The sequence below is a fragment of the Chrysochloris asiatica genome, unplaced genomic scaffold, assembly GCF_000296735.1.
Source record: "Chrysochloris asiatica unplaced genomic scaffold, ChrAsi1.0 scaffold00086, whole genome shotgun sequence".
Lineage (NCBI taxonomy): Eukaryota > Metazoa > Chordata > Mammalia > Afrosoricida > Chrysochloridae > Chrysochloris > Chrysochloris asiatica.
In genome coordinates this window covers 7,237,927-7,248,929 of record NW_006408604.1, presented here as the reverse complement: position 1 = coordinate 7,248,929, position 11,003 = coordinate 7,237,927, and the positions used below count along the sequence as shown (strand labels likewise).

At 36.2% G+C, this 11,003-nt stretch overlaps 1 protein-coding gene across 1 annotated transcript in view; it reads right to left on the bottom strand.

The window, feature by feature from the left end:
• EPS8 (epidermal growth factor receptor pathway substrate 8) overlaps positions 1 to 11,003 on the bottom strand; it is a 285,097-nt gene that overhangs the window by 120,984 nt on the left and 153,110 nt on the right. Inside the window, exons 2-3 of the mRNA XM_006866026.1 lie at positions 1,246 to 1,325; positions 57 to 130 (exon numbers count right to left, since the gene is read on the bottom strand). Of these exons, the coding sequence (XP_006866088.1) occupies positions 57 to 130; positions 1,246 to 1,304 (133 nt within the window). The 5' untranslated portion in view covers positions 1,305 to 1,325. The remainder of the gene's footprint in view (positions 1 to 56; positions 131 to 1,245; positions 1,326 to 11,003) is intronic.

Sequence of the window (11,003 nt, the reverse complement as noted above, 5' to 3'; positions counted from 1 at the left end):
GGGGAAGGTCTTAAAGGTCTTAAAATGAGAATTACATCCCATATAAGCAAACCTACCATAAAGAGCCTTTGCACTTGTTTTTGAACTATGTTCTCTATCCATCTGAGAAAAGGTCGGTGATCCGTAGCCACTGTAATAAAAAAAAAAAAAAGGCCATTGTAATAGATCAAAGTCCAAAGTAAGCAGGTAAAATTCACAACTATAAATAAAAATTCCAAAGCACCTACATCACAATCCCATAAATTGCTAGAAAATGAAATTCAAAATACATAGAGAAAGACTTTGTACATTATGCTGAAGAATTTATTTCTTATCCTCTGAGTACTGAAAATAGACTAGGAAATGACATGATCTGAAAAAATTTCAAAGATGATCCATAAGCTAATGGCAAGGTAATGTAAAAATTCAGGAAGGAGCTAAAGGTCACAAATATTAGAAAGAACAGAAGGCAGGGAGGAGGGGGGAAAAGGTTCTTTAACAGAAAAATTAATATAAATGAATGAACCAATGAATATTTGTTTTAAGAAAAAATAAAGAACTGAGGATATAGTCAAATTTTTCTGGCTTGAATAACTAATGGACAAGACTGAGATGGCACCTAATATTCTTCCCTGTTGGCTATTAATGACCAACACTGAAGAAATTTGTGAAAATCTTAGAAAGAGAAAACAAACCATAACTCTTTATAATGGGAATAATCTGGTTCTGAAAATGACTGGAAAACTAACACATCACAACTGTCAATACAGAATAGCAACAACATTAACTACAATATTTAAGGTGATGCCCACTTAAATCAGGATTGTGATTTCAAGTTAAACTCAGAGACTTGGGAATTGTTTTGTTTGTTTGCCTTGTCATCTTTTTTCTTTCTTTCTTTTTTAACACAAGGGTAAGTAACTTGGTAATTTAGAAAAAATGGTATTTATTAACTACTGAAATGCTGATATATTATAACTAAAAATAATAGGATACTACAGAGAAACAGAAAGATCTGACGTAGAGTATATAAGCAGTTTGGGAAAAGTACTAACATGCAAAATATTAGAATGAAACCTTTTTCAACAATAAAATCATTATCACTAGGGTTTATATTTACTTGATTATCTTATTCTTACCAGACACAGTAAATTTGTAATGTTAACATTAATGAGAATGAACAACATAAACAAGTAACACTAATATTTTCATTTAAAATATAAACAAGTCTGAAAAAAAAAAATAAGTATAAACCTTTCAACTTACTTCATCTGAGATGAGTACATTCCATAACCACTGGGATGATTTGAAATGTGGCCATTCATCGTGGCTTCCAGAACTGTGATCTGAAAAAAGAAAGGCACATAGACTGAAGGCAATAAAAAGATAATGGCACCTCAGTTTCGAAAAGAGTTATTCATTCAACAAATATGTGTTACTGCCAGAAATTATGATAAGGGTTAGAAAGAGACATAAAATTCTCCACCCTCAAAGAGCTCAGGCTCTGAAGATACATACAGATGGGTATACAAAAAAAGATCCAATGGACATTTAACATTAGTATACTAAAACTGTAATGAGATTTAGGTGAGTTAATGAAAAATCTAAAATATAGTCCCAAAACGTCTAAGCATATAGGCACACTTCCATAGTCTGTCCAAACTCATAACCAATTGTCACTTTTTAAGAAATGTTTTGTTTACTTTTTCATTATAAAGTAATATATAGAGAATCATAAACTTTTTTTTTTTTTTTTTTTTTAAATCTGAGAAATATACAAAAAGTACAATAGGGGAAAATGTCGCCCAGGGTCCTGTCATTAAACGACAGGAGTTTAAAAGTCCTATTCAATCCTTCAAAGCACATATGTCAATATGCTATCCAGACAATCTGAGGTAAACCTATTTTCAATGAAGTGTTCATTTACATATTCCTTTGACTTTTCACAAGGAAAAAATCAGTATCAGACTATAAAATCACTTCAGAAAGTATTTTGTAATCCAGTTCACAAATTTTCTATCAGCAAGATGAATGAGTACATAAGAATTGTTGTTAGGTGTCATCAAGTCATTTCCAACTCAAAGCAAGCCTGCAAGACAAAGAACTGCTCCTTGGGTGTCCCAGACTATAATTTTAGGGAGAGTGCCAGGTCTTTCCCCGACAGAGCAGTTGATGGGTTTAGAGATGCTGGTGGACTCATATTGCTCACAAATCCAACAGCTGTTCTTTCTCTTCCTAGACAACACTGCTACACCTAAGTTCTTTTTATTCCCTCCCTGGGTTCTGTGTCACAAAACTGGATCTTGTTTTATTTTTCTGACTTTGTCTTTTCATCCATTTATATTATCACATCCTCTCAATAACTGAGAGGTGGGCAGGGCATATCCTTACATTATTATAGAGATAAAGAGAAAGAAGGTAAACACAGACGTAACTATTGAGTAACTGTTATGTGTCATGTACCTGTTGGAACTAACAAGGTGAACAAAATATATATTCTACTAGCTATAAGGACAATAGGCTAATAGGAACAACAGACACCTAACAAGTACACTAATTACAATTTGTGGTTACTACTGCAAAGTGGGAGTCCTGGTGTGGTGCTGTGGGCTAATGCGCTGGACTACAAAGTCAATTTGAATTGGAAGGTCGGTGGTGCAAGCTCCCAGCCGCTCCTCAGAAACACTATACAGGGTCACTGTGGGTCAGAACAGCCTAGACTAGACGGCACTTAACAACAACAACTACAAAGTGGGAGTCCAGAAATGGTGCTATAGGATAAGCACTGAATTGCTAACTGCAAGGCTGGTAGTTCAAACCCACCAATTGATCCTTGGAAACCCTATTCAGGGTTGCTATGAGTCAGAATCAATGGATTTGACAGCACCACGAAGAGAAAATCCAGGATGAGATAGGAAGCTACAACAGGGAAATGATTCAGGTTGGCAGGGCGGAGAAAACCTCCTGCTGTCAGTGAATTCTGACTCATAGTGACCCAATCAATACAATAGGGTAGAACTGCTCCTTAGGGTTTCCAAGGCTGTAAATCTTTACAGGAACAGATGGACTCATTTATATGGCTTTGATCAGCTGGTGGGTTTGAACCACTTACCTTTCGGTTAGCAGCCCAATGCCTAGTTCACTGCACCACCAGGGTTCCTAGGACAGAGGAGGTCTACATAAAGAAATGATATTTGAGACCTAATAACTTCAAGTTAATTCTTCTCACTGTTCAGATCTCAGTTTAATCACCAAGTTCCCAGTAAACCATTTGATGACCTCCTTATGGATAAGTTAAAAACCCACTACCAGAGATACTCTTTTTCAAAGTATTTAGCACATTAACAATTTTTCATTTTTAAAAAATAAATACTAACTGTGCACTAGACTCTAAGCTCTGTAACGATAGGAAGTTTTTTTTATGACTATTATAATCATATAATGAGAACAGAGCGTCATAAATAGTACTTTGTTTGTTGTCAGGTGCAGTTCAGTTGATTCTGACTCATAGCAACCCTAATCACAACTGAACAAAACACTGCCTGGTTCATCACCATCCTCACAATTGTCACATTTGAACCCACAGATGCTTCCATTGTGTCAATCCATCTCTTTGGGTGTCCTCCTCTATTTTGCTGACCCTCCATTTTACCAATAATGGTGTCCTTTTCTAGGGACTGGTTCCTCCTGATAACATGTAAAAAGCAAGACAGACTACGTGATGATTAAATATTTATTCAGAGAAAATAAGGAAGGGATGTTCACAGCCTAATCTGCAAGGACTTTACTGTATTCATAAAGAGACTAGATTAATTCATATTAAACAAATTCTAAATGTGTGCAGCTCTATAGACACAGATTCAAGAAGAGAAACGACAAGCATGCCATAACTTTTAAGAACGGTTCAGACTAGACCAAGTTCTTAAGGAATAGATACTGTTTCTAAGGTCCTTAGAAAACTTAAGTTTAATTCCAGATTCCCTGATATTCTTAGTCCATATTTACATACTGATTAGCAGTAACTTTCTAATATTATGAAAAGCAGAAAAAGTGCCTTCTATACCAGATACACAGGAGTCCTGGTGTGGTGCTGTGGGTTAATGCGCTGGACTGTAAGGTTGGTGTAGGCTGTAAGGTCGGTGGCTTAAGATCACCAGCTGCTCCTTGGAAACCCTATACAGGGTCGCTATGGGTCAGAATCGACTTGATGGCACTTAACAACAACAACGACATGCTAGATATACGAGATACAGCTACCACTTGTCTGTTTGTCTTACTGTAGTGGCTTGTGTGTTGCTGTGATGTTGGAAGCTAGTCTACCGGTATTTTAAATACCAGAGGATCAGTCATTGAGGACAGGTTTTAACGGAGCTTCCAGACTAAGACACACTAGGAAGAAGGAGAAGAAGCAGACCACTTCTGAATGGTTAGCCACTGAAAACCTTATGAATAGAACCAGAATACTGTCTGATGTAATGCCAGAAGAGGATCCCCTAACTGGGGAAGAACTGCCTCCTCAAAGGAGAGATGACGTTAGTGATATGGATGGAGCAAAGTTTTCAGGGCCTTCATTTACTGATGAGGCAAAAATCAAAATACGAAAAAGAGACTGCAAACATCCATTAATAAGTGAAAAATGGAAATATGAAGTATGAATCAAAAACAACTGGGAGATGTCAAAAATGAAATAGAATACATAAAGATCAATATCTTACACATAGTGAGCTGAAATGGATTGGCATCAGTCATTTAGAATCAGACAATCATATGGTTTACTAAGAAGAGAATGACAAATTAAAGAGGAATGGCATCATATTCATCTTCAAAATCAGAATTTCAAGATTTATCTAAAAGGAATGAGCTGTCGGTGATAATATCCATATGCCTACAAGGATGATCAGCTAATACGACTATTATTTAAATTTACTCAGCAATCACTAAAACCAATGATGATTAAACTGAAGAATTCTAACAACCTCATCAACCTAAAATTAAGACAAAGAGGAAGGATGTATATTTGGAATATTCAATTTTAATGCTGTACATTGCATGATAGAATTTTGCAAGGCTAATGACTTATTCATTGCAAATACCCTTTTTCAACAACATAAAAGGCAACTATACATATGGACCTCAGAAGATGGAATACACAAGAATCAAACAGACTATATCAGTGGAAAGATAGAGAAACTCAATTATTATCATCCAAAACACAGCTAGGAGCAAACTGGGGAATAGACTATCAATTGTTCATATGCAAGTTCAGGTTGAAGCCAAAGATTAAAACAAGTTCATGAGTATATCCCACCTGAACTTCTACACCATCTAAAGAATAGACTTGACGGATTAGACACTAATGACTAAAGACCAGAGGAATTGTAGGACATTATCAAGAACATCATACAGGAAGAAAGTAGAAGATCATTGAAAAGACCAAAAGGAATGTCAGAAGAGAATATGAAAATTACTCCTGAACTTAGAGATGCTAAAGCAACTGGAAAAATGAGGAAGTAAAAGAGCTGAACAGAAATTTTTAAAGGGTAGCTCTGGAAGACAAAGCTGTGCTATTTATAGTGAAAAAGCGCAAAGACGTGGACTTAGAAAGCCAAAAGGGAAAAATATACTCAGTATTTCTCAAGCTTAACATACTGAAGAAAAAATTCAAGCCTCAACTTGAAATATCAAAGGATTCTATTGGCAAAATACTTCAAATGTATCATCAGGACATATTATCAGGAGGGAACAGTTCATGGAGGAGGACACCAAGCCTAGTAAAGTAGAGGGTCAGAGAAAAACAGGAAGACCCCCAACTAGATGAATTGGCACAATGAAAGCAGCAATGGGCACAAGCAGAACAATTGTGAGGATGGTGCAGGAGTGGGCAGTGGTTTATTCTGTGTGCAAAAGGTTGCTATGAGTTGGAACTAACTCAAAAGTACCTAACAACAATGTGGGCAAAATACTAAACAATTAAGAAAGCATCAAAAGAAGATGTATGGAATACACAGATATACAGAAGGAGTCATAGTACCAAAAACAATTGGTCAATGTTTAGCCATTTCAAGAGGTAGCATATGATCAAGAACTGATGGTGTTCAAGGTAGAAGCCCAAGCTGTACTGAAGGCACTGATGAAAAACAAGGCTCTGGCAATTGATGAAATACTAATTGAAATGTTTCAACTAAGTGATGCAGTGCTAGAGGTGTCCACTCGTCTAGGCCAAGAAATTTGGACGACAACTACCTATATCAACCAATTGGAAGAGATCCATATTTGTGCCCATTCCCAAGAAAGGTGACTGAACAGTGTATGGAAATCATGACGAATATTAATACCACACGCAAGTTAAATTTTGCTGAAGATGATTAAAAAATGGATATAGGAGTACATCAACAGGAAGTTTCCAGAAATTCAAGCTGGTTTCAAAAGAGGACATGGAGTAAGGGGTATCACTGCTGTATCAGATGCATCCAGGCTGAAAGCAGAGAATACCAGAAAGAAGTTTACTTGTGCTTTAATGACTATGCAAAGGCATTCAGCTTTGTGGATGACAACAAACTATGGATAACATTGAGAAGAATGGGTATTCTAGAACACTCATGTGCTCATGAGGAACCTATACATTGAGTAAGAGGCAGTCCTTTGAACAGAACAATGTAATACTGAATGGTTTAAAATCAAGGAAAATGTGTGCCAGGGTTGTCTTCTTTCAACATACTTACTAAATTTGCATGCTGAGCAAATAATCCCAGACACTGGATTATATAAAAAAGAATGTGGCATCAGGATTGGAGGAAGACTCACTAACAATCTGTGGTATGCAGATGACACAACCTTTCTTGCTGGAAATGAAGGCGACTCTGACAAAGATCAAATACCACAGACTTCAGTATGGATTTCACCTCAATAAAAGCAAAACAAAAATTCTCATAACTGAACTAATAAATAACATCATAATAAGCAGAAATATTCAAGTTGTCAAAGATTTCATTTTACTTAGATCCACAAGGAACACTAAAGCAAACAGTCAAGAAATCAGACTATATATTGCGTCACGCAAATCTGGTACAAAAGACCTCTTTATAGTGTTAAAGAACAAAGATGTCATTTTGAGGACTAAGATGCACTTGACCCAAGCCAGTGTGTTTTCAACTGCCTCATATGGATATGAATGTTGGACAATGAATAAGGAATACCAGAGAAGAAACAGTGCATTTGAATTATAGTGCTAGTGAAGAATATTGAACGTACCTGGTATGGTGCTATATAGGAGAAGCACTGGACTTCTAATCACAAGACTGGCACTTCAAACCCACCAACCACCCCTCAGAAACCCTATACAGGGTCACTATGAGTCAGAACTAACTTGATGGTGCTTAATAACAATCAAATCTGTTTGGGGGAAAGTATGGCCAGATTGCTCCTTGGAAGTGAAGATAACGAGACTTCATCTTTCATACTTTGGGTATCTTTTCAGGTGGGCGCAGTCCCTGTGCAAAGACATAATGCTTGGTAAAATGAAGGGTCAGAGAAAAAGAGAAAGACCCTCAATAACATGGACTGACATATTGGCAACAATGGGCTCAGCATAATTAATTCTGAAGATGCTGCAGGACTGGGTAGTGTTTAGTTCTGTTGTAAATAGGATCTCTATTAGCTGTAATCGACTCAGTGGTACCTAACCATAACAAGACTAGATAAGTAATGAATTTATAAAAGTACATTTTAATTACATTGCTATGTCCCAGTTTTTGTTTTCCTTCTTCCAATTATGAGGGGGGCCTCAAATAGTTTATGGAACAATGGGATTAAAGGATAATGGAAAAATTCCACAAGCTTTTTGAAGCCTCCTCACGTACTTAGAAACTGTCATTGGTGTATTAGTAAACTAAGTCTTTGGAAACAACAAGTTAACACACACACTGATTTTTAGTGTTTGCCCGTTTCTATGATATACATATTTCCCCCATAGCTAATTTCAAGTGATCAATGGTTGAAATTAATTTTAACTAACAAACAACTCACAAAATTCCTAAATATTGCAGAATTGGTTCTCACAGTTTACAGAATCCAGCTAGAGCATATCACTGCCACAATCCTAGAATGTCAAGGCAGAATAGAGGCCTGGAAGAGAATTGTAGATGTAGAGCTAAGAGACTCCAACATGTACAATTAGGAGTCTGGAACTCTAACATTATTTCTGGCAGTAATTGGCCTAAGCCAGTCACTCACTCAAGCCTCTGTTTCAAATTTCTCATCTGTAAAACAGAGATAATTCCTGGTCTCCCTAGTTTATAGGACTCATGTTAAAGATCAAACGAGATAGCTGTGCAAGCTTTTTCCAATGTCCAAAAAAAAAGATGTATTCTTTCAGAACAGGTTGGTTCATTCAGCATATAAATTGAATCTCAGAGGTTTGGGCTGATTTTGATCTGGTTTCCATTATAAAGCCACAGCAGCTGGTTTTAATAAAAACTGATAGCCACAGCATCTTGTTTTTATTTTTAATTCTTCATGACAGTCAAATAAATGCATAGCTTGTGTTTTGGTTTTTAATAGTGATCTGTCAGAATAAGAGAACATTAGAAAGGGGGAATAGAAAACATCAATTTGCTTAATTGAATTTTAAGCATACAATCTCTTTTCATTTGACAATAATAGTTTCACTTGTCAAAGATGCTTACATAGCAATATGAGAGTTTTAGAATATTTCAAAATAGTAATTCAGTGTTCACCTTGCAAAGGAAACAATTACAAATGTTTATGTTTGCCTTTTTCCTTTAGGCCTTTTTAAAAGTCATATCCCACTAATAATTATACAGACCTAACACATAATTTTTAAAAATCAACTTTTAGTGAAAAAGATAGGTGCATTTATTTTTATTAATTATTTTTAAATGCAACCCAAACACTCTAAGGAGACAAAGTTTTTCTTCATCAATTTATGTTCAAAGATGAACAATTTCCATTAATTCTACTAAATTAACTATTTAATTCTACTAAAATCATAAACTAAAACTGTCATAACATCTAACCAACTGAAACTAAGAATATCAATTCCCTGATGAAAACACCTTTTATAAGCCATACTCATAATTTTCTTCATGTTTTCTACAGAAAATCACATTTTTTGGGAGGTATAAGGATAAAAATGATAAATTTAAAATCTAAGTTAACCATACTAAAACATTAAACACTGCAAAAGGAAAGAAAATAGAATGTATATGAAAGTTCCTGTAAAAAGAACAAGACTATAGTAAAGCAAAATCATCAAGTTAAATTTAAGAAAGTTTGGGCTCCCAAATATAAGTAAAGCATAAATTCCCCTTTCTTTCTTGAACTTTTCCTTGCATTAGATATCAATTTTCACACTGATGAATGAGTATGCACGCATTCATGATTCAATGTTCAAATGCCACCAACTCAGTCAGGCTAACAAACAGTTGTTGTTAAGTACCATCAAGTCAGTTCTGACTTACAGGCACCCTGAAAAAATCTTCACAGAAGAAAAAAAGCCTCTTCTTTTTCCTGCAAAGTGGCTAAAGGGCTCAAAACACACACCTGTGGTTGCCTTGGCAGAGCCATCATATTTTTGTTGTTGTTAAGTACTGTCAAGTCATTTCCAACCAATAGTGATCCTGTATAGGGTTTCCGAGGAGTAGCTGGTGAGCTGAATCGCCAAGCTTGCAGTTCAAACGGCTTTGCAGTCTGGTGTATTAACCCACAGCACCATACCAGGACTCCAAGCCATCACATTAGGCGTGAGTTAATTAAATATGTTGTTGTTGTTAGGTGCCATCGAGTCATTATGGATTCATAGAGACCTTATGCACAGCAGAACGAAACACTGCCTGATCCTGGGCCAACCTCACCACTGTTGCCACACTGCCACTTGGCCAATCCATCTCACTGGGTGTCTTCCTCTTTTTCTCTGATCCTCCACCTTACCAAACATTATATTCCTTCTCCAGCGACTGGTCCCGCCTGACAATATGTCCAAGGTATGAGCGACAAAGTTTGGCCATCTTGGCCTCCAAGGAGCACCCTGGCTGCACTTCTTCCAACACAGATCTGTTGGTTCTTTTGGCAGCCCATGGCACTTTCAATATTCTCCTCCAACACCATAACTCAAAAGCATCAATTCTTCTACAGTCTTCTTTATTCACTGTCCAGCTTTCACATGCATATGAGGTTATTGAAAATACCATGACCTGGGGTCAGGTACACCTTAGTAGTGAAGCTGACATCTTAGCTCTACAACACTTGAAAACGGTCTTGTGCATCAGATTTGCCTAATGCAATACGTCGTTTGATTTCTTGACTGCTGCTTCCATGAGAGTTGATAGTTGATCCAAGAAGAATGAAGTCTTTGACAACTTCAATCTTTTCTCCGTTTTTAAGAATACTGTTTATTGGTCCAGTGGTGAGGATTTTTGTTTTCTTATAGCAGGCTAATATTTAAGTTGGTAATTTTGTATGGCCCATAAAATCATAAATTTTGGCAGAAAGAAGGTTCCCCACCCCTGTTCTGGAGTAACTACTTTTCCATACAGCTTAGTGTTGTTAGTACAGATGTCACCATTATTTTTCTATGTTAACTGATCAAATATTTAGTAATTAAGAATTTTTATACATAATTAAGCTTTCAAAACTATTAAAAATATTAGACTGCAATAACAACAATAATGGCTAACACTTAGAGCATAACACAATTTCTAGACCATATGAAAGCAGAGTGCTTTCTTAGGGCCAATCTCAATGGAGGTATAAAATTTTATACCTTGAAATCAACACAGCCATCCCTTAAAATAATTGTCTTGGTTTCAGTGATTCAAGCTGGATTAGTCACAGCTGATAAGTCATGGAATAGGCCCAAATTTTTATTTTTTTAATGTTTTATTGTGAATTATATGATCGTTTACATGGGAAAACTTTAGTTTTACATTCATTCCATCGTATATCATATCACTGCCATGGTTCCAATCCCCTCCATGCATCATCAACCACCCAAAGGGTATATCCCA